General features: G+C 50.5%; 1 protein-coding gene across 1 annotated transcript; it reads right to left on the bottom strand.

Moving 5' to 3' along the window:
- Window positions 1-3,113: 3,113 nt before the first annotated feature.
- Window positions 3,114-23,314, bottom strand: ADGRD2 (adhesion G protein-coupled receptor D2). The gene is made up of 25 exons (XM_065737273.1): window positions 23,273-23,314; window positions 23,126-23,189; window positions 22,647-22,877; window positions 21,296-21,949; window positions 20,678-20,776; window positions 20,131-20,216; window positions 19,477-19,758; window positions 18,168-18,279; window positions 17,796-17,930; window positions 17,380-17,500; window positions 16,720-16,825; window positions 16,412-16,467; window positions 15,841-15,967; window positions 15,628-15,731; window positions 14,973-15,075; window positions 14,491-14,644; window positions 13,571-13,704; window positions 12,830-12,945; window positions 11,192-11,312; window positions 7,379-7,420; window positions 7,123-7,176; window positions 6,621-6,762; window positions 6,086-6,144; window positions 4,185-4,215; window positions 3,114-3,261 (listed from the first exon to the last, which is right to left on the bottom strand). Exons 1-25 carry the CDS (start codon window positions 23,312-23,314, stop codon window positions 3,173-3,175), a joined length of 3,264 nt encoding a protein of 1,087 aa, XP_065593345.1. The 3' UTR covers window positions 3,114-3,172.
- Between the last annotated feature and the right edge of the window lie 433 nt (window positions 23,315-23,747).

The raw sequence follows: 23,747 nt of genomic DNA on the forward strand, positions 1-23,747 counted from the left end.
CAATAGGAGGGCACTGGTGACTCAGGACCTGATTCCAAGTGCTGCTGTGAATTGCCATAGCGACTCTGAGTGTGCTTTGCAAGTAAGCTCAAGAATTAGAGCATTTAGGAGGCAATGGGCAGTGCCATGTGCTGAGGGAGGGAACAAAACCTCACCAGGGCATCGAGCAGTGGGTGGGAATGCAGTGCTGCCTGGCAGTGCCCCAAGCACAGGCTCCTCAGCCCCTGGCAGCTGCAGATGCTGACACCAGAAGTGGTGTTTCTGCACCCAGATTGTGTTTTTTGGCCAGTACGGAGCTGTTCTGTGGGCTGCGGTTTCCACCAGCAACTAAAAGGCAACCAGCACAAGCTGTGCCGAAAGCAGGGAACGCAGCGTGATGGGGCAGCCCATGGTGTCACAGAGCCCTGATCCCTCACACCGCAGCCCTGCACCACTTCCAGCCTGTGAAGCTACTGCACGTGGCCATGGGACCGCTCCCAGGGACAAATTACAGGGACAGAAGGCTGCCTTTAAAAATCAGCATTTACTGTCATCGTAACCAGCAAAAAACCACACATCTCATGTGCTCTAAACACTAGAAAGTAACAGGAGAAGCCGTCTGAGGAACAGAACGGAGGGAGGGAGGACATAATGCCAGCTGGAGGGGGAGCAACCAGCCAGATGGGGAACTGGGAGGAGAAGGGAGATTTTTTGTCCAAAACACAGCCAAAGAAGCTATTAACGTCAGCTGGTTTAGACAAGCGCTGAAGCCAGCTGCTGTGTGCCCTAGTGCCTGTGCTTCCCATGCAGCCCGGCCCCAGTCCTGCCCTGCAGAGTGACGCTCTCCCCTGTGTGGGCACAGCGTGTCCCACAACACATCCTCCAGATGAAACCAGCTCTGGTGGTGGCACAACCAACGCTGGCAGCGATGTGCAGCTGGGGATGCGTGGAGTGTTGGCAGTGCACAGAGCCCAGCAGCCCCACGAGGACCCCCTGCAGCCCCGTCCTGCTGTGGCTTTGTCTGCACGTGCTGCTAGGAAGAAGCACAGGGTTAACAGCCCTCGGAGAGAAGCAGCTCCGCTGCCCGCCGTCCTCTTGGCTGTTTGAAGAGCCACCACGGTGTCATGGCACTCAGAAACCTAAAGCAAAAGAGAGATGGGCTGAGCCGTGGCAGCTGGGAGAGGGGCCACGGAGGCTCCCCTCTGCCCTGCTGGGGTCCTGGGGCACAGGCAGGGAGCAGGGAGCCCTCTTTTTTTATCTGCTCACCAGTGAGTGCACCGTACACGCTGCACAGGGCACTGTCAGCTCTGAATGCACCGATGAAAGAGGTTCAGCAAGATTTAATGAAAATACCAACGGTGCCATGGAAGAGAGCACTGACTGTGCATGGGCTGTGCTTCCCCCCATCAAGGCACAGGGCCCCCTCTGCCCAGCAGGGAGGGACAGGGCAGCCCAGTGGGTCGGCCTTTCCCTCACACCCAAGGCATGCCAGTGCCCGGCTGGCTGCAGATCCCTGGGATAACCATTTCCCCATTATTTTAAAAGAAACCCCACTGAAGGCAGTGTTGTGAGAGTTGCAGAAATACTCAGTATTGATCACAGAAAGGCTGGGTCGTGGAGACAAGATCCATGTTGCTATGTGTGGCTTAGCAACATATAAATGTATTCAAACCGAATAATGAAATTATCGTGGGGAAACAAAGAAGCCATCACTTGAAGAGATGGAGGATGTGGAGGCCTCTTGGAGCTCTTGTTCACCAAGACAAGGAAGACGGCACTCATTGTTTGTGCAAACATGTGAACCCCCCCGGCCATCCCCTTCTTACATAATGGGTGTAATGAATCTGGGCAGAGTGCTCCGCGCAACGTGCATCTTTGTACAGCTGGGCTGGAGCTCATTACTGCGAAAAGCATGCGGCCCCTCCGAGTGAATTGGGTCCTTACGGGGGGGGGGGGAGACCAAATATTGGGGGTGGGAGAGGGGGAGGGCTGTGGGGGCAGCGTGCAGCCCCTGGCCGCCTGTGCTGCAGCCACGCCGCCGCACCGTGCGTTGTGTGCTGCTGAACCTGGCCTGGCCTTTACCTGGGCTCAATCTGCCTTCACCCTGACACGCACTGAAGTGTTGCCATGAGCCCATCTGCCCTGCACCATGAAGCCCACTGGTGCCTCTTGCACGGGGAGCAAGAGCATGGCAGCGCTCAGTTAAGGCAATGGGGGGAGGCAGCTTCTCACCGCACTCCTGCCCACGTGCCCTCCCAGTTTGGGCAGTCAGTATCCTCCTGCATCTTTGCATCACCTCCTGCAGACCTGCTGCTGGCACCACAGTAATCTGCATTATTGCTGCCTGGAAGTTTTCAGATAAATGCATCTGGGGCAAAACACATCTCTTTGCATTAAACTATTTGGGGAGAAAACAAACAGAAATGAGCATTGAGAAGCTTTGTTTTTCAACTGCCATCACACACAGAGGCCTATGGCTTGCCGCCCCTGGCAGCTGTTTTCCCCAGGAGCTATACAGCATTTTGTGCTGCCAAACAGGCCGTGACGACCACGTGCAACGCTGCCCTGCCCTGGGGTCAGCACAGCATTACTGCAGCTGGGCACTGCTGCCTCGTACTTCATCGCTTAATGGCTGGAAGCACTTATCTTTGAGTCCTGTGCCTCGCTGCAGAGCAGCACAGCGCCGTGCTGGCTGCCTTGCATGCACACAAGTGTGAGAGGAGGGCTCTTCTGGTTCAAGGAGATCTTCTCCATCACCCTCAGGCTGAAGCACGCCCGAGCCATGGCCCCAGGCGCGAGCAGAGCTGCTCTCCAGGTTCGCGGGGAACTGTGTGAGTGCGGGCCTGCTCCAGCTGCTGCTTCCACCACTGTTATGTGGCTGCTGACATAGGGAGGGCAGGCACAGAGCCCGGCCTGGGGCATGGGGACCTGCCAGCTCTCCTAACCCCAAAGGTACTGTGGGAGCTCCATCCTTCCTTTGGTGTGTGTTTTTTTTTAAACATATGCTGGGGGCTTTCCCAGGTGAGCAAAAATGAGCTAAGCAGCCCATCTCTTTACACAGCTGGAGTTTAATTACAAATGTGGCTCATTTAAACAGGCAGGAGCAGGTGAGGTTGAGATGCACCAGTGCTCAGTGTGGGCAGTGCTGAGCCTGAGACTGCAGCATGTTTACACCCAGACACCGCTGTCTGCCTCATTCATGTGTCCACTGTGGAGAGGAGAGCTGTAAGGCTTCTGGGTGGCATCTTCTTGAAAACAGTCTAAGCTTGCCCTGCTTAGACACTTAATACAGAGCAAAATGAGAACCTGCTAATGCACAGCATCCCTTGACAAAAGAAGATGTAACAATGCAGAAAAAATAATATCAATCCATCCCTGCTGCTTCGCCCCTGCACTGTCTGCTTGAGTGACCCCATCCAGAGACTGCAGTGAGAGTGCTTGCAGTACTCATCAGTGACAGATAAACAAAACAAAACACACTACACTTGATCACAGAGGAGCTGGGGACCTGCCCGAGCCGGCCCCTCCCAGCACTGCAGCCCAGCAGAGGTCTGGGGCTTAGGAGGGATTTTGTTTTCAATTCTACCCACCTTCGTGGTGACATTGGCCTTTCTACAACCTGAAACAGAAGAAGCTAAATGGCTGCATTTAAGCTCATAAATCCATCCCTGTCTGAACACCCCATCTTTCCTGGCTTCCCTTCTCCAGGAGCAAGTCGTTCCTAACACCCTCCCGTGCTTCCTGCAGCAGCTGTTGCTTTCCAATAATCTGCGGCAGCAAAGAGCTGCTACTGCCCCTGGAAGCAACTTGGATGTGGCCAGGAAGCAGCAGGAAGGTTGCATGGATGCTGGGAAAAGCCTCATGAGTGCTGAGATGAGCAGCCATGGCTCTGCAGAGGGTCATGGCCGAGCTGAGCCTCTGGTGCTGCAGGGAGAGGCAGCACAGCAAGGCCCCCAGGCACCCCCTGCTCCTCATCTGCTGCAGCCCTGTCCAGGAGATACGGAGCCCTCAGCAGCCTTGCCAGGACTGCAGCCACTGAGGCACGATGGAAATAAAACACTTCTTAAAGTCTGAGCAAAAATAGCCTACTCTCCACCCTTCGGTATATGCTCCACAATGCAATCAGAGAAAGTAGCATTGGCATAGAAACAAACAAACAAACAAACAAAAAAAAAAACACCTGAAGACAAAGAAGGAAATGTTACCTGAGGATTTGAATGCTGTCAGCTCTACAGCCTGAAAAAGGGGAGAACATCTGTTAGCAGAAGGCACGGGTGGGTCTGCTGCATGTCTGGAGCCCCCAGCCTCCCCACCAAGGCCCAGCAGGGCTCTTCACAGCACTGAGCTCCTGCAGAGCCTGCAGCCAGCCCCACAGGGACGGGCAGCTCCCTGCAACCTGCTGCACCTCTCAGCAGCTCCACTGCTCAGCCCCAGCCTCACTGCCACCTGCAGCTTGGGCATCTGCTACAGGGACAGCAAAAACCAGGAGCAGAGAGAACTTCCTCGCACGCACAAACTTGTTCCACGTGCCCGAGTGATGGTTAACACTCCGCGGTGTGAAATTCCTGCTCCCAGCCCAACAGAGATAAATATCACCAAACAACACTTTAAAAAGCTGAAACACAAAGAACGTCTTGTCTGTGTTTGTAGCTTCACTTGCTTGGTGTTTTGTCGTTTTAAGTGCTTTCAAACGTTTTTAAGTAGCATCTTCTCTTCATCCCAACTATTGTGCAGCTGCCAGTGACATTCTTAATTCACAGCTCCAGAGTGCTACATGACTCACTTGGGCAGGGAGCAGGAAAGCAGCACGGACTTACACAACATAGCAAGCAGCACCCATCAGCCGGGGATGGCACCACGCAGGGCACAGGGCTCTGCCAACCCCACTGCCCAGAGCTGATGCTGCACAGAGCTGCTCAGCAGCATGGCACTCGTGGCTCCACAGGGGCACAGTCAGCACGGGGAGCAGTGCTGTGCATGTCTTTGCCCCCCCAGACGCAGGCAACAGCGCGGCCTTCTGCACACTGCTGAGCACACCTTTGTTAGCAAGGAAACAAATGCACTGAAAATGAAATGTTTAAGCAGCAACAACACAGTAAAGTGACCCTCATACAGAGGAAAGCAGTTTCTATCTTTGCTTGCTAGGAAATGCCATGGCCTTGGCATTTAGGAAATCTGCCTCTTAATACTCCCTGCATTAGAAAACTCAGGCCTCTGGGCTAATCTCTTTAGCCCACGTCTCGTATTTTGTGCCAGAGAGCTTAGTCCTGCTCCCAGTTTACACAGCAAGCACCTGGCTGGCTGAGAAAAGCATCACCTGCGAATCCTGGTCGGTGTTTAGCATGAAGGAGGAACGGCATTAACTGCAGTATAAATCATGGGAGATGAAAATATGGATTTTATTGAGTGGCTTCAAAATGATATGCCAGCTATAGAAGTATTATCTATTGGATAAATAAGAGCTGTCTATGTGACACAGGTTTTCAAAGGATAAATATTAGAGAGGGAGAGAGAGATCCTTCAGTGAGAGACTTATACGAAAGTAGTGTTGGATTTTATTCTGAGGAAATTACAGCACTTGTATGTCAAGTGCACAAGGACTGATGATCATTTCAATAGAGGAAGATAGAAGAGGTATCAGAGTAGTCAAATTTAAATTGTTCTCCACTTTAGGCCATACCTTGCTGAGCTCTGCATCAGGCTTCTGCCAGGGGAGTGAAATGGCTGCAGAACTCAGGGCTGCCCTCCTTGAATGGATGCAACCTGGCTGCTGCACAGACAGCAAACCCCTGCTGCCCATGTTAAATCTGCTGATCCTGGGGAAGCCTCCTGCTTCAGTCCATACCAACCTCTGCTCGCTGCCTTACGTACTCAAATTCACATCTGTTCATTTATATTCCCTGCCATTGAACACCCTCCCGTCATGCTCCCCTCCTGGAGAGGGGCTGCGAGCCCTGAGTGCAGCTGAGAGCAAGGCCACAGCAGGGCCAGCTCCCCGCAGCTCAGAGGGCACTGCTCTCCTTGAAAACTTCTGCTCTGGGGGCCTCCTCCCCACTGCACTCTGTGTATGGCTGAAGGTGGACGAATATGAGAAGACATTACCTACCGGTCTCTCTGGTGACATGATTGATGAAATCCCCATGGGAATTTTGCCTCCAAAGTTGCCTAGGGGGTAAAGCAACACAGATTGTTCAGAGATTGGAATACAAATATTCACGCTTTATAAAAAAAATTGGTGTTTTGCATTTCCTAAATATCTTCCACCAAAGCAAAGGGACCAACTGTAATTGCAAGTAAATTTTTGCAGCTACAAACTGGAAGGAGCATGCAACACCTTTTTTCCCAAAAACTCAAGAACCTATTTCCCATCATCACCTTCACTCGCTCTTCTCTAGGAAATTCATTTTAAGACACAAACATGGATTCTTGCCTGAAAAGAGGGCAATGCTGCACAACACAATTATGAGAACCCCTTGCTCATGCTCGGCCAGCCTGCAGGGACAGCCCTGATCCTTCTGAGGATGCAAATGGGTTCAGCACCTTGCCAAGTGAATGTGCACTGATATTCAAGCCTTAGGGTAAACATTTTACTGTGCTCTCATGATGGAGTCTGGGCCAACAGCAGTGACAACTCTCTTTACCTCTGTTGGTGATGTTCTTCACAGGAGGGTCTTTCTGCACAGGGCTTGACAAGGCACTCTCTGCTGCAGGACTCAGCTTTCCAGTGTCCCAGGAGGTGGTGTTTCTTGGACTTGATAAGTAGTTGATGGGATGAGAGCAGTTCTGCAGTGACAGGGAAGAAATTCAGGACAGTGAAAACTGCAACATGTATATTTACCGGATCCAGATTTAAAGATTGGTTTGATCTACATGCTGCCCCTGGGACTGGGGCTCCCATCCCACCCTGGTACAGAAGGCTGTTGCTTAATCAAGGTAGATGATCTTGGGTCTGCATTGTCCAATATGACTACAGAGAAAGGAGCCAGCCTCTGCTGTTCTTCCTACACAGGACAAGTGGGAAGAAAAATAAGACTTATTTTCAACATTATCTCCTTAAAGGAGTCCAAACATACATAGGTAGGGCCCTCCTTTGATGGGTGAAGGATGAACAAATGGCAGTAGCAAGGCTTCCTTGCGGCTTACTGTGAAAGAGAGTGCTTTCTTCTTGTCCTTCATCCTCTGGATGGCATTCCGCACCTGAAGAGGAGCAAGGACATTACAGAGGGCCACAGCAAATCTAGCAGGGCAAAAGATCCTCCAGTAAGTCATGGACAAAAAGCAGTAGCTGTACCAGAAGCACAGGCTAGACTATACTCTCTGTTGCATCTACTACAATCCCAGCTACTGCTTCACTGCTACTTTAAAGAGTGACAGAGCCCCAGCCAGGGGTATTTCTTACCTCACTGTTATAGATTGCATAGACCAGGAATATGTAAAGGCCCTGAAAATGAGAGAACACAGGAAGTTAGAGATGTACAGCTGCTTTGATGCTACTTTCCATGGGAGGAAATGAGTTTGATGAGCATTAGAATGGTTGAAGATGAGGCTAAGGGGAAGAGGCGAAGACACCAGGCATGGCACAACTTGGGGAAAGGAGAGCATTCCCCAGGTTCTTCACAGAGAGTCCAAAAGAGAGCTGTCCCAGTCCCTCTTCCTTTTCCTCTCCCTCTTTCTCACCTCACAGCAGCAGTTCAGGCACTCAGCAGAAGTTGCTTTGTGCCTCCCTGGAGCGATGGAGGGGGAGACAGCAGCTCCATCTGGGCACCTCTGCTCCCCTCACCCAACACTCTCCCACACTCCTCTTCACTCGTGCATGCAAAATCCCTCCAGAAACACCTCCTTCAGATCTCAGAAACAGAAACCACCAGGAATTTGTTACAAGGGGAATTGAAGTCCAGGAAGGAGCACTCCCCTCCTGCTGAGCCCAGAGATGGGGACCTTGGCCATCCTCCCACAAAACACAGTGTGATGCTACAGGCAGTTCCTCTGTCCCACATCATGACGGACCACAGTGTGCCAGCAGGAGCCTCTGATGCATGTTTAGGGGGTACTGATCCAGGAAGGGTTTTCCAGCCCAGACAAAGCCTTCCCAGGCTGGCACCCCGTGGCTTGGGATGCACAGCCTTGGCCACCCTCTCCTTCCCACCAAACTGGTGCTCCTGTATGAAAGCACTGGGGACTGGCAAGCAATCAGATGCTGTGCCATGAGCCACAGCTCTGTTGTAACCCACAACTCGAGTCTCACATGGGCTGTACTGCAGGAAGGGCTCTGTGCACAGCCCGGAGCGAGCACCACCTGGAGGCTGCAGCCAGGGGCTAATTACAGCTCCAAACCAACGATTTTGGCCTTAAGGCAGCCCTATCTGGTCCTGCAGATTTATGTTATATCTGTAGGGTGTTTGTTATCTCAGCTAGATAAATCAGCTGCAGCAAGAAAAGTAATCCATCTTGTCTTCAATGAGCCTCGCTCTTCATCTGCAAGCTCTTGGCAGGCGTAATGGTAGCAATACCCTGGCGCCGTGCCACGACCTGTCCTTCAGACAGCAACGCTGGTCACTCCTCCAGAGCAGATTTCTGGCCAGGCTGCCGAGGCAGGTCTTCCTTGAAATAATCATTCTGTAGGAAAGTGGAGTGGGGGAGGGAGCGCTGAGGTCAGCGGGAAGGAAAGCAAGGAAGAAGAGGAGGCCCAGCTGTGCAGCGGAGGGCGGAAGCAGAGCTACGGCGTAGGGCTGCACCAGAGGAGCTGCTCCTGCCCCACTGCTGCCCCACTGCTGCCCCACTGCTGCCCACTCTGCCTCCTCGCAGAGCAAAGCAGAGCTGCCATCTTCCTCAGGGGCCGCCATCACGAGCAGCTCTGGCTCCACTCAGGGAGGGGTCCAACCGACCTCTGCCAGCAAGCAGCCATCATTAGGGAATAACTGCTGAGCACAGTGCTGTGCAGTGCTCCAGATCTATCCCAGGAACCCCTGGATGAGTGGGAGATAGGTGAAATAGCTTCAAGAATACATGTACCTGGCCCAAGGCCTTGCTGTCCCACCTCGACAGCTCATGGCCACTGGGGGACCCCTCCCCACTCTGTCAGCCCGGCTCGGTTGTGGGCAGCCAGCTCTGCTGCCAGCACTTGGCCGCTGACCAGAAACACGTAGGGTAAGGGGTCAGTGAAGTACATAACAACAGCTTTTTCCTGCAGCTGTCCCACTGGGATTTCACAGCCCAGTGCCCTGTGGAGCTGACCTGCTTGGTTTCACCTGTAGTGGCAGAGGTGTGCAGCCCTCACAGTGTCAGCAGAGTTGTGCAGAACAGGAGCCCTGGATGGCCCCAGTCCCCCTCCAATGGTGGCAGCAGAGGGGCTGCAGGGCTGCACTGATCCATTTACAGGTTTCTTGCCTCTTTAACTGGGCAGGATAGTTACTGGTGGGTCATCTTGGTTGGGTTTTGGCCACAGCACTGCAGCCCCCTGGGGCCCAGCACCTCATGCTGCTGCTTCTTGCTGGGCTGAGTTCTTGTGCCTGGCAGGAGGAGCTGTCAGGTGTGGCGTCAGTGCACAGAGTAACCTTGAAAATAGGTTTCCTTTTCCTCAAATAAATAGAAAGTAGTCAAACAAACAAACAACTACAGCAGCAAAACTTTCCAGCACAACCCCAGGACATAAAGAAGCACACTGGCCTTAGAGGAAATCCCAAGGTGATCTATAGAAGCTGCCCTCAATATGCCAGCCAGCAAAAGAGCAGAAATATCATGTTTTTATTCCTGCTTTTTCTCAACTCCACAGCTGCCCACCAGCATCAAACTTTCTTTTCTAGGGTAATTTTCAAATTGACCTGAACTTAGCAATGAAGGAGAAGGCAAACAAGCACAGCATATTCATGGGCAAACACTTGGCTGTTTGCCCACACAATCAGACTCATACTGAGTTGTTTTTCGTCTTTCTCCTAAAAGAAGCAGTACTTTAGAAAGCAAAGGAAGAAAATAAATCCAGCTAACATCTCCTATCTCAGTGCAGCCAGGACCCACCCTTCCCAGACCTCATTTAAGGGCTGGCAGTGGAGGTAAGGGTATCTTACTGGTGATTCCTGCATATCTGAGTCCTTCTGAAGGAAAACAGCTGATTTCCTTTATTTCTGTGTTTATGACTGTTGTATCTGAGCAAATTACTACTTGCTGCAGCCTAGGACCTTGCTACTCTGCTGCCATTGCTGTGGTTTCCATTGTGTTACAGTATCCCAAGGGAAAAGATAGATGGAGAATTCTTAGAGTACAGTACCCAGTTTCTCTCTTGAATTGGATTCTGTGGAGTAAAATTTGTCTTTAGGAACTAGGCAAGGGACTCTGAAAAATAGATCTGTGACTATCTAGTGCAAAGGCACAGAACTGACTGTGTGGGTAAGCTCTGGTGTTATTTGTACTTGAGCAATCCTAGCACCTAGAGCTAGGCCATGGCTATGCAGATCCTCCTCTGCCTGGCTCTCTGCTGCCAGGAGCTACCTGTCTGTGATGATGCCCATCTTCTGCCTTGGGACAACTGTCTCTCTGGCAAATAGCAGGAGCAGTGGAGTTTAGTGCTTCTCTAGCTCCATCTACAGCTGCTTTCTTTTAAGGTTTGGAAAGCTTTGACTAGCCAGGTGGCTGATGCTTTCCATTGCAGGTGGCAAGCCCATGTTATGCGACTTCAGCAAGCCCTTATGATATTCTGTCACCACATCTCCCCGAGTTTCAGCTTTTCAGAGTTCACAGGAAGTGTTCCACATCAGTGCAGAATGAAGAGCTCCTTGCTGCTGTAACTAATTAATTTATTTTGCTCTCTTGATCACATACAGACTGGTTAAAGTTTTCTTCTTTTGAAGAAACCAGTGAAGTTGGAAGAAAAATGAAGCTCCCTACAAGCATGCTAGTTTGGAAGTGTAATTTTAAACCATGTCAAGGTTTCAGATAAACTAATCTAAGAAACAAGATTTGAACTGGAAAGCTGTGGCACCAGTAAGACACTCCAGTGACTGGTGCTGAGGGGACATGAGATGAGTGAGGTGTGCTGGGGTGCATTTCACATCTTGGGAGCAGGAGCTTAAGTTTTCTCAGACAAAATAGCACAGCAGTTTGGGAAACTTGTGTTGGGCTTCAGAACTGACAAAGATTCCCAGTTAGTAGGGCTGATGGATTTACAGTGCAGCGTGAGGAACATCAGCCTTGCTGGCTGTGAGGTGAGGGGACTCACCTGGAGAGAGTTGAGCACAATGAAGACATAGGCCCAAATGATGCTGAGGTGGACAAGGATCCCACACACCCACGTCAGTCCCAGCACAGGCAGCAGCACCAAGACAGGTTTAGCTGTGGCCCTGTCAGAATGAAGAGCTCAGAGTTACTTGGACATGTTTAAAAGCAGAAACACTGCACTGGCACTGCACTAGGCTGCAGAGCATCATGGCTTTTGGAGCACTCTGCCCTGTATTTTACAGTTTACAAGAGAGCTCTCCTTGTCTTCGCCCAGGAGCCAGCTCTACACGCCCAGCAAGTGTCTCTGACAAGGTGCTGAGCAAGCAGCACCCAAGATGGTAGCTATGAAACAAATTCCTTTGCAAACAAAATTAGAGGAGAAAAACCAAACACTTCAATTCCCAACCAGAAATGTGCCAGCCCAGCTCTTTTTTTATCATTGAGAGTTAGTAAGAAGGGGGCTCTTTGACGTCATTAGCCATGAGAAAACAGCTATTCCCCTGGAGTTGCTGCTACAAGAAGGGCTTCTATAGTTGTTTTATTAGCACATGGATGTCACCCTGCCCTCCTACACCGCCCTATCTTTGTGCCTCTGTAGTTCTAGAGAAATTTATTTATGATAGAGGGGAACAATGCATGTCTAGCAGGGGTATCTGGCGCCAGCTAACAACAATAAAAATTCACAGAAGATGATAAAGTAGTGACTCAAGCAGCAGTTTTTAGAGGTCTCCCTACATAAACTGATTACAGAGGTCCACACAGCTTCTCCTTCCTCATGCAATTGCCACCAGGGTTCCTTTCAATCCACTGAGTCCCAGGCAGACAGAAAATGCTTTTTATTATGGTAAATAAACCAAAGCCCCTGCACTGGGTACAGCTTCTGGTAAATGTGTACAAGCCCTATGAAAGGGATGACTTCAACCCCAATGTTCTGTGGAGAGGACTCCCCTTTTTGGCTCAGATCTCCGTGAGATTCCAGGAAATCAGGCACTTCACATCCCTTGGTTCCTGGAAACACTCAAGGCTGTTCCCTCACTTCCCTGTGTTTACTGTTTTACAGGATGTCTGCATGCCTGACAGCAAGCTGCTCAGCAGCACAGAGCCCTAGCGTCCTCAATGGTAAAGAGCCCAACAGAGGAACCACCTTTGAGTGATGCTCAGTCACTCTAGAAGAGAAAATCATTTCTGTCCAGACTGCCCCAACTCACAGCCTGCCATCGCATCCCCCTGTATGGGAACTGCTGAATCACGGCCTGAACCACTGATGGGTCACCTGAGGTGAGCACCCAGTCAGCCATGGGAGCACAGGTGGAGGTGATACACCTGTGTGATTGGAAGGGGTGGAGCCTGGCTCCACCTCTCCCAAACCCCATTTAAGGGCTGACCACCACCAGGGAAGGATCTCTTCTCAGAGATCCCTCCCACATGGAGCCTACAGTAAGTTTCTATCATCCTAAAGGTGAGCCACCCTCTTTGCTAGCTATCTGTGTGCCATCTACACAGGCCTACTAACACATACCATCTTCCATACTATTTTCATTGAGTACCATCCTTGGGGATTATTTACCCTACACCCCCTCAGTTTAACAGTATTCCCCTTGTTTTATACTCTGATCAGCCAGTGCTGTGATATGCTCACCATATTTGTATTCCAATTTGGTTCTCCAGGCTGCTGTTGGGTGTCAGCATCTTTGCTCTCCTGCGAGCACTGGACACAGTCACCATCACCACCCGGAAAAGCACAAAGGTGTTCACCTGTCAGGAAAGAGCCAGCAGACCCGTGGAGCTTCAGTGATCTGAACTCCACTGCTGTGAGTCTCTTCTCTGGGAAGTCAGTAACTAATTTTTGGAGCGTGAAGAGATACGATCACTTCTGAGAAAAATGAAATGCTTTATAGAGCTATCTGCACAAGTATCAGGTCTGTAAAAAACTTCTCAAAACCTCTCCCACAGAATGTTTTGGTGAGTGGCTGCTCTAGTCTCCTTCAGCACTGAACCTTTTTCTGCTGCTGTGTTGTTCTGTTGTGATACTGATAACTATTTCATGGATGTAGGTGTTCCCATGTGACAAGCAGATCTTTAAGGTGAAGTCACATTTAACCTATGCATTTATCACCATTCCTGGTCTAACAGTCAATACATGAACCAGTCAACAAAATATTAACTTTTTAATGTAAAGCAATCTGCTTTGGTTAAAGAGACTTATTTCTATTGTGCAACTATGTGTGAAGTTTTTATGGGAGAATTTTTGTTAAACTGCAAGGAAAGCCCAGTGAGCAAGCATCTTAGCAGTGCCAGCACTTCTGCAGCTGACTCTGCAGTGCTTTCCTAAAACCAGTCATGCAGGCATCGTGCCTTCCAGGAAGGCTTTGGCACTTACTGCCAGGATGAAGAGAACAGGCCCAACAAAGGCCCAGATGACGTTGGTCTGAACGTTCAGCCAGCAGTAGTTGTCTGCCACGTAGTTATTGAAGGAAGTTGCAAGGGTCACACCCACGATAATGACTGGAAGGCCTGCACAAATTAAGAATAAAAAGATAAATTTTTACCCAGTAAAAGCAAGTATGACCCAAGCAGATCAGCTGAGCTCTAGATAATTGCTTCAAAACCCCCATGGCCAGACATGCTCCAGCATGAGCCAGCTTAGCCTCTTAAACCCTGTGTACAATGTGAATTTACTGCAGCTGAAATCTGTCCCAGCTCTATGAGACCAGATTTATATGCTGTCAGCATCATTTTTTTAGGTATAAAGCATTACAAGTCCTGAGCCCCGATCAAAGCAATTTACTCCTCAGACTGCTGTTTTAACAAAATGGACAATCGAAATCATAAAACAATGCAAAATATTGCTCAGTATCCAACTAGGTTCATGCTTTTCGAGGAGCACTGACCTGAACAGGCTTCTCTGAGACATAGATCTGTTTATTTCAGTGAATTTTATGTACCCTAAGGACTCACTCGAAATAAAGCCTGCTTAGTCAAGAACCTATCTACATTTTAATTATGATCACAGTAGTGATTCTCTCCAAGAATAAGAATTTACCATGAGTTTCCTCCTCTGGTTCTTTGTGTTGAACCCTTGGTTTTAGGAAAAACAACAAATGCTTTTTAGCTTATGTTTTGGGACTGGCAATTTCTCACTCAAAAATGAGAGCCTCTGCAGAACAGTGGCAGTAGGCTCCTGTGACGAGCAAGTATTGGTCTGACTGCACCACTGCTGAGCAGATTTCTTCTATTGAAATTTTTGCCATAGAAAATAAATGATGCATTTTTCTGAGTCCCCAGTGCAGAGAGATCTACCCCATCCTGTTGCATAGTAGAACTTCATTCTCCTGTCTTCACTCATGTTGACTGCCACCACCTTGCTCCACAGGAGAAGCCCCTCAACCAGCATCCATGAGAAAGCTGCCATGAACAGGAGATGAAGGAAGGCAGTGACCATAAAGCACAGCACCTGGAGAGGAGAGAAACCACATCCTCCTTAAGGTAGAGAAGTCCTCAGGAAAATTCTGAGAATGTGTGCCCAGGAAGAAAACAGCCTCCCATACATTGGTGTCCTACAATTGCTTTAACATCTTCAGGAAGTTTTTCATCAGAACCAAGATACACATTTTCCTGATGGATTGCATGTTGCAACCACAGACACGCATCTCACCTAGATGCAAATTACAGGTAGTTAATGGAATGTTAATAGAAGGAATTAAACTCCTGTTAGCTCTGCCAATAACACCTCAGCAGGACTGGTCCTGCTAGGTAAACAGGGTATGTGTTGGTGAGCTTACCTGGTTGGTCTTGGCCAATTCGCTGAACATGAGCAGAGCTTCTGCTGTAGCTAATGCAAAGATCAGGTTCTTGTGCACAGTTGTTCGTTCACTCTTAGGGACGCTGAGGAAGGAGACACGAAGCGCTCAGCCACAGGCAAATGAAGGAGTGTGGGTGCTCTGGTGGGGGCTTGCTGGGCTGTGCAGACCTGCCTGGGTTATGTGCAATCTCTCTACTACTCGCTGCAAAGATGGCAGTCCAAAGAGGCAAGGGACTGCCACGGTGCACAAGCACTTGGTGCTGCCATGCTCTCAGGGTGGGTCCTTGTGCTTGCTGAGTGATACAGAAAGGTTTGCAATTGAAGAAATAGTCTTTGCTCTGTTTATTTTATGAAATTTATTTTATGAAAGTTAGCTCTACCAGAGCAGCTTTTATGGGAAACGTTGTTTGCTGGTAAATGCCTTTCCACAGGCACTCAGGTGTGTGCAGAGTTCATGTAAATATCTCCATGGAAACCATGGTACTGCATCCCCTCCTCAGGCAATGCCAGCCTCTCCCTTCCCTCTGCTGCAGTGACCAGCTGCAGCTCCCCTGCCCATCTACAGAACCTGACACTATTACTTGTACTGGAGCAAAATATCAAACAAAAGACATGCAGAGGCCAACGTTTCTTACCCAACTACCAAGAATAGAATGAAGGTAACAACCAGGGCACAGAAGGAAACTCCACATCCAATAAAAGTCAAGGTTTGTAGCGTGAGCTCCTCCTTGGTGGTCCTCTGCCCCCAGTCATGAAACAACAAAAGGCAAAACCCCCACAAGTTAGCAGTGTGCTGCTTGCAGTTCTTGCCCCCACTTCAGACCAGCGGAGAAAGGCTGCTCAGTTACCTCCATCTTATACACCTGCAGCAGCACTGCGAAGTTCGTGGTGTGGTTGCAGAAACAGACAGTGGAGTCTGGGAGTGATGTCACCACCGAGCAGCCAGCTGTTGACCACATCCCACCAGCATCTGGGCTAACACGCAGCAAAAGGAAAAGAAAGCACATTGAGATTACTGCATGCTTTAGTAGAAAGCCAAGGTGCTGAAGGGATTTCATGTGGAGCTGAAATGAGGAAGAAGAGGGCACTGGGCACTGCTCTTCCTGTGGCCTGGCCTGTGTCTCAGTGGGTTTGCCTTATTCAGTAGGCTTGCCCAGGAAAATTGTCCTGAGTGCTTGTGTAACTACAAGGCCTTCTTGTAGGTAACAATCACAATCAAGGCTTCCCATTTTGGTTGTACGTACCTCATTAAAAGTCACTTGCTTTTGAGTGACTTTGCCAAAGGAGAGAACTCTATCCCAGCAGATGTCAGAGAATTACAGATCTTTACTTTTACCATTACACTGGTGCAGTTATGTTTGTTTTTGCAGTGGAAACAAAAGATTTGTGAATCTGGCAACCTGAACAAGAACAAGGCACCTGAGGCTGAAGTTCCAGAAGGCGCAGATGGGCCCCACCAGCTTATCAGGCAGGTCCTGCAGGAGAGATGGAAAAGAAGAGGTTGCACAGCCACACGCACACGTCGCAGATGGGTGGCAGTCACTTGCTGAGCTGCAATGTAGCAGAGCAAGGGCTGTCAGCACAACATCTCCCAGTGAAGCACAGGGCAAGGTGAGAGCTGGGTGTGGGACACACTAAGCCCAAGTGCTCTGGAGGCCTTGGGCAAAGCCTTGGCACTGCCTGGGGGCTTGGCTGCGCCGTGCTCCCGCTGGAGGTTGGGACGGTACCTGGGTGTGGTGCTGCAGGCGGTAGCGCACAGAAGTGCTTATCTCCTGGTGGTCGCTGAGCACGGTGGATGAAATGACAGCAGTGCCCACTGCAGTGCTCAGGTACCTGTGAGGGAAAGCGTGCTGCTCACAGACGCAGCAGCACCGGGTGCGCTCAGCAGACAGCATCGTGCCTTCTCCAAGGCGGCACAGAGCAGCGCGGCTCGGAGCAGCACCGCCCCGCACGGCCGAGCGGTGGATGCGCGGGCGGCCGTCCCCCCCTGGCGGCCGGGAGCTCCGGGAAGCAGCGGGGCTGAGCATCCCGGCTCCTGCCCGTGCCCCGGCCCTGATCCAGCTGGGGGCAGAGCAGCAGCCCCGCAGTCCCTAACTCACCCAGCAGAGAAACTCTTTCCTAAAGGCGCGCAGAGGACGTTGCGGTGCACGAAGCACACAGGTAGGCGTGGAGCTCGGGCCGGGATGCACAGAGGCATCTCTGCCTCCACAGAGCCCTTCCAGCCGGGCCCCTTTCTGTTTGCCTCTCCAGAAATCCAGAGACAAGGGTGAATGGGATGGAACAGGGTGCCGGTCACCCCGAAGGAGGGGCACTGAGAAACTAAACACGGACTTCAAAACAAGTTCTTCCCCACCCCTGTGGTGCAAAGGGATTTCTGCTTCACTCACTCCTGTCCTCCATCAGAGGCAGCCAACTCCTGGAAGGCAGCACTGTGGCCTGGGCTGGGCAGGCAGCGCTGCAGGGAGCCGTAGCCAAACCACATGTTCTTCACTGTGACCCTGCGGAGACCTGGGGAGAAAGAGCAGTGTGGGGTGGGTGCGGGCACACAGGGCAGGACCTGCATCTCTGGGCTGCCCATGTCTCAACACCACTGCCCCAGGCTGGACGTGGGCTCTCCCAGCTCTGAGCTGTGCTCGCAGAGAAGCTGCAGACAACCTCCCACACCACCCCGGCCCTTTCATGGAGAGCATCTCCTCTCAGTGCTCCCCCAGAGAGCTGTGGGCAGAGTAAAGACCCTTCCTGCTGAACGTGCTGCATTAGTGCCATGGGAAGAACCAGCAAAACACAGAACTTCATGGCATACCTTTGGCTTTCAGTCTTTGCATCTCTTCCACAGGGATTTCAATGAAGTCAGGCCTGTCCTCCTCAGGGCTCTGGATCAGGTATGCCTCACTGCTCAGCTGCTCACTGCTGAGCTCCAGCTTCCTGACCTCCATCCCTGTAGCAGAGTGTAGGGTAATGTAGAATGAACGAACAGTACCCAAACAGTATAAGTCCCATACACAGAGGCAAAATCAGGAGCAGAAACAGGGTTCAGCTTTCCTCCAGAGCTACTGTGCAGCAAAATGCTGTGAGGATATTTTAACTTCAGCCAAGAGACACAGCAGCAGATGGATCCTGAGCCAGCCCCTATGAGATGCCCTCTTGTGCTCTGCACCTCACCAGTGCCACTTACCAACATTCTGATGCTGGATTGTGATCTGTGTCCTCCCTGAGGTCAGCAGCGGGGCCAAGAGTGACACCACTCTGTCGCAGAGCTCAACAACAGCCATAGGCCCTCTGACAGCCTGGAAACATGCAGAGAACAACAGAAGTCAGCACCTGAACTGCCAGCTCACACGTCTCACACCTCACAGTAGTTTTCTCAAGTGCTCAGTCTTTGGAAGAAAAAGAGATGTTAGGACTTAGTGCTTTTGTGTGCTTTGCTTTTCTATGTATGTCCTCTTCAAAGAAAAATGTTCCCAGTTTGTTCAGCTGTGGTGGAAAGACTTGCAAGTAGGGAAACTTGCCAGTGTTCATAAACAGCCATTAACACAGAAAGCAAACAAACAAACTGTTTTTTAGACCGGAATCCTGAATTTTGGCACAGCTATAAGAATGACCTTGGAAAGGTTTCATGGCTGGAGGTGAGCAGGTGACTGGCCCAACCATCCCAGCACAGGAGTGGTGCAGCACAGGTGACCCCTGTGCACAACACAGCCGTAGACCTCCCAGCAACAACACTCAGGTCCTTTCTCCTTTCACAGATACATCTGCACCAGCTAAACCGAGCCAGGGCTGGTTTTATGCCACTATCAGGAAGCTGTGAGTAATTGTGGCCACAAAGACCACAATGACTTAGCTTAGCAATTCTAAGCAAAGAGGTTAACTCTGAACTATACAGCATCCTTTCATCTCTGGAGGTTCCTGGCTCCCTCCCCATGCTGGCTCAGTTCCTGAGGTGCTGGCCTGGCCAGGCTGTGTCACAGTTTTCCCAGAGACAGGTGGAGAATGTGGGCCATACAAAAGACCCATGTGAGAATGGCAGAAGACAGGAGAAAATCCTGACGGGGGTGGGATGATGGAAATTCCTCACATAAAGCTTGATGGTGATTTGAACATGGTGGGGTCTGATGACAGACAATTTCTTGGCAGTCCACACACAGAAAATACAACAAACTGAAGGTGCCCTGCCAGAGACAGCAGGATGTGAGAGCAAGGAATCTACACAGAGCCACGAGTCCGCAAACTGTGTGCAGTCCTGCAAATCTGGGCTGTTGAAGTGGAGAAGCTCAAAGAGAGCTGAGCTGGCCTTTGGAGCTAACCCTTCTCTGAACTGGCACAAAGGCTGTGTGCCCATGCTCACTGCAGTTATCCAAGCTCCAGAGCATGGACAGAAAGGACACATGACCACACAAAGAAGTCTTCAGCCCATGGTCATACTGCAAGCCAAGGATCTGCACACAGAGCAAATGAGCTGATGTGGCACACAGCTGGCACATCACCTGGCTGATGGATGACCACGTTCCGATATTCTGCTCTTCCAGAATTAACTCTGTCACTTCCACATAATATTGGCCCAACTGCTCCAGCATCTCCAGCTCCTCTCTCTCCTGGACTTCCACATCAGCAACTTGCTTTAGTAACTGGAGCACCGTGAGGAGGTCAGAGGACTCCACAGGTGTCTCTTCTTTCCTCAGGGCAGTTGCCAGGACATCAAGAGTACTGAGAGCAACAGAGAGGTTCATGTCTCGGACATTACTTGCGAAGATGTTCTCAGGAATCTGCTGTGGAAAGGATATCTTAGGTCAGTGCAGAGCTATGATCTCCGCCTGATCATCAGCTACACAGTGTGCTGGGGCCCTGAGCAACACCACATGCCTAACCCTGCCACCACCAGCCAGGCACACCTCAGGGCAAGGAGCCCTGACATTTTGAACTCTTTTGTCCCCCTCAACCTCATCTAACCCGAAGCCACAGTTTGCTTAATCATAGCATAAATTACAGCTGTGCTGGTCACACTCTCCAACAGCTGCTTGGAAGAGACCACAGGCAATAATTCTTGGCAAAGTGATATCAAATACCAGCAGAAACCGGCAAGTCTACCTCAACAGCTCCTGCTTCAGTGCCATGAAGCCATCAGCTGCTGCAGGACTCACCACCATCCTCTTTGCAAGCATGTTCACGTGGCTGACAAGCAAATGGCTGGATTCCAGCTGAGCTTTTTTCAGTTGCCAATATGCATCTGAGAAGAAAACAAAAGCATAACCATAGCTGTGCTGTCTAGCAGTGTGGCTGACATATGTTCTGCTCAAAAGCTGGGGAATGCTCCTCAGATGCTGGCTGAGCTTGTGGGATGGTCAGGACAAGCAGACTTCCCAGCTGCATTTTATTCCTAGTACAAGATCCCACCTGGAAGGGCAGTGCAACTTCTCTGACTCCCCATGCCCCACACCAACAAGCCTGGAGATGCTGGGATTAGGAAGTGCCCTGCAGCACAGCATCCAGGACCCATGTAACTTCACTAGAGAGTAACAATATAACCCATCAGACCGCATACAAACAAAGCAGAGTCACTGCTAGGGCACTTTTCCATGCAGCCTCTTCAGAGCAGACACTGCCACCACTGCTGCCTGTGACCCTAGCTTGGACCCCCAGGAATGAATGCTGTGGAGCCAATGGATGAATAAATAACAGATGCTGTACCCTTTCTGTAGCGACAGATAAAAGGCAAAGATTGCAAACAAGACGTGTGGCGGAATCCACTGCTGCCAACTTCGAGAACTCGACATTCCTCAACAGGCCCTGTGGAAACACACAAACAGAAGGCCCACCACTCCCAGAGCGCGTCATGCCCAAGCAGATCTTGTTTTCTGTAAGCAACCTGTGAGCTCTGTTGAAGACAAAAGCTGAGAACTGCTCTGAAAGTAGTCCCACTGCTCTGTTGGAGCGGGGCAGGGACTGGGCTCAAAGTGCTTCTAACGTCCAGAAGAAATGCGAGGAGGTGGCAATGCCAGGCCCTGAGTTCATGTGTCATCAGGACTGCAAACCAGTGTGGCTGAGAGACAGACCCCTCCCCCAGCAGACCACGGAAGCAGTAGGTGTGCAAACCCCAGAAACATCACCACTGCCAAGTAAGCATTTCTCATGGAAGAGGGAATGGGTTTCATTAGCTCAGGGCATCAGAGCAGCTATCTGTGCAATCTTCTTCCCAAAGGAGACTGTCTTTTCCACAAACTGCACGAAACTCCCTCACTGAGGATGGGATTTGTTTCTCAGATCATCCCTGCCTGCTGATCTCCTGCAGAGGGAGGGAGGACTTACCTGGGCAAAGAAACTGTGCAGTCACTTCCTCAACAGTGCTTTCAACCTCCAGAGCATTCAGGCTCCACCCGAACACAAGCTCTTGTTCTACCATCCAGCATGACCGAACATTCTCAATCTGCTCCACGCTCAGGACTTTCTGCCAGATGTGCAAGTCTGTGATGTTCCCACTGAAGGACTCTTTTGCCTTGAAGGTGCCACCCAGGGAATCTTGATCCTGTCCGATTATTAAAGTGCCCTGGCCATAGATGGCCTGGGGGGCAGCCAGCCCTGCAGCACACAGACCGCTGGCAGATGCCCTCCTTTTACCATCAGCATAGATGGCCCAGGTCCCATTTTCCTGCTGCCATGTCACACAGAAGTGATGCCACTGTCCATCTGCACGGAACACAGGCAGGTATGGGGAATGGTGCCCATGGACAATGAGAGCAAATCTAACAAAGCCTTCCTCATCAACAAAGCCACGGAGCTGGAATTCGTTAATAAAAGCTGGCACAGCGTAGGAGAAGATGGTAGCAATCTCCTGAGTCCTGGTGTCCCACTGAAGGTGGGCACAGGCTGTGACAGCAGGCAGCGCTGGGAATTCAGAGAGCACCTTCACATATTTTGTGTCTGTTTTGTCTCCAAACACCAGGACTGGCACAATATGGTTCCCTAGAAACAGAAATTCCAGCTGGCATGAGCAAGACTTGTCTATGCTTCTTCTTCATCTTCCACTACAACAACACCATCATTTTCATTGGGTCCCTCTCGAGCATGTGGCCCCTGCACTCAGGGATATCTGTACACACACAGAAATGCTTCAGCTTTGCCTGAGTCTGAGGGGTTCAGGAAGGCATGAAAGCTGATGCTGAATTATTCCAGCAAGTGTGATTTCCAGAAATGCAGGTGTATTCAGGACTACAAACAATTAATCTGGCACTAACAGCTTGTTCCCAAGCTATAGCAACCAAGAGAACAGACAAATAAATCCTCTGAGGTATCTGCCATGCAGAACCTTGCTGCTGGGGAACCCCATTCTGTTCATCCTGTGCCTAGCATGGTTGCTTTGCAGACATACAGATGGAGAGGCTAAGCAGAGCCAGGCTGGTTTACAGGCAGATGGCAGAGGAGCACAGATGAGCCCCCTTGCAACTGCCTTTTGTTGCAGTGCATTGCAAAGTCTGGCAGTGGCTGGGCAGCTGATGTGCCAGGATGATGTGCTTTCCATGCTGCCTGTCCCAGCTTGTGGCAGGAGGACCTCCATGTTACCACAAGGACAATAGGAAACAACTGGCAGCCCGGTCACATTTTCCAGGATGAAGAATATCGAGCAGTGAACATGTCTCCAAATAAGCCCACTTATACTCACGTCTCCATTTTGGTTTGTGCAGGACCCCGTCCCTTTCGTTCAGCCATACAGAACCTGTGATGTGGTGGGACTGCAGCAGTTTGCTGAAGGACAATTGCTCGCTGTCTGGGGGCTCAAAAAGCAGCTGAGCAAAGCGCTGGTCACAGAACCTATCTGCGTGCCACCAGTCCAGAGCAGTGGGCACGTATTCATACACGTGTCTCAAGCTCTCTATTGTGACAGGAGCAAAACCTGAAGAGAAAAACACAGAGTAGAGTGTGTGCCTTGGGAAGCAAGAGCCAGCCTGCAGGGTGCATGGTGACAGGCAGGAAGCAGCGCAGCTGGCCGTGCAAACGTAACTTCAGCTATAAAATAGGAAATCAGAAAATGTTTTTTTACCTTCTCTTCCACAGTGGAACACCTTTAATGCACTGTTACACCTTTAATGCAATATTACTGAATATTGCTTGTAAAAACATAGTTCTGATGAGAACACTCACCCTTAGAGGTCTGGTTCTCTGCGAGGGCTGCAGTGGCAAAGAGGCTCCTGGACAGACTGCCAACCTGTGGGAGACCACGTTCTGTAACACTCCCACAAAGCACCGACACTGCCTCATTCACGTTGTTAAAACTCCTGTGAAACTCACCAGAAAGCTGAAGAACCAAGAATCAGGACTCAGGTCTCCCATGCTGACCACCCGGCGAGCTTCCAGCCCTTGCTAGAACCAACAAGATATTAGCAGAGGTGCACTGAGGGGCAGAGGCAGAAACACAGAAACACAGAAACACAGAAACACAGAAACACAGAAACACAATCCTTGGAGCAGGGCCGTTACTGTTGGGAAGTCTGGAATTAAAACCAAGCAAATGGTGCTCTGAGGCCCCTGTCCTGGGCACTATCCCACCAAAACAATTCTCAGTTCTCTGTTTCCAGGATACAGAATAATTAATGGTAAAACAGATATGGGCAAGTTAATCTCTTTGTCTGCATTAACTAAATAAGAGCCATCATAAATTACATCGTTAAGCAGTGCCAACTCACAGGTAGCTTTTCACATCTTTTTTAAAGCCTGAGGGAACACAGCTCCGGCACAGCTCCTGCCGACCTGCAGCCCCATCCTC

The sequence above is a fragment of the Cyrtonyx montezumae genome, unplaced genomic scaffold (genome assembly GCF_038088225.1).
Source record: "Cyrtonyx montezumae isolate F1298 unplaced genomic scaffold, pur_monq_1.0 scaffold_20, whole genome shotgun sequence".
Taxonomy (NCBI): Eukaryota; Metazoa; Chordata; class Aves; order Galliformes; family Odontophoridae; genus Cyrtonyx; species Cyrtonyx montezumae.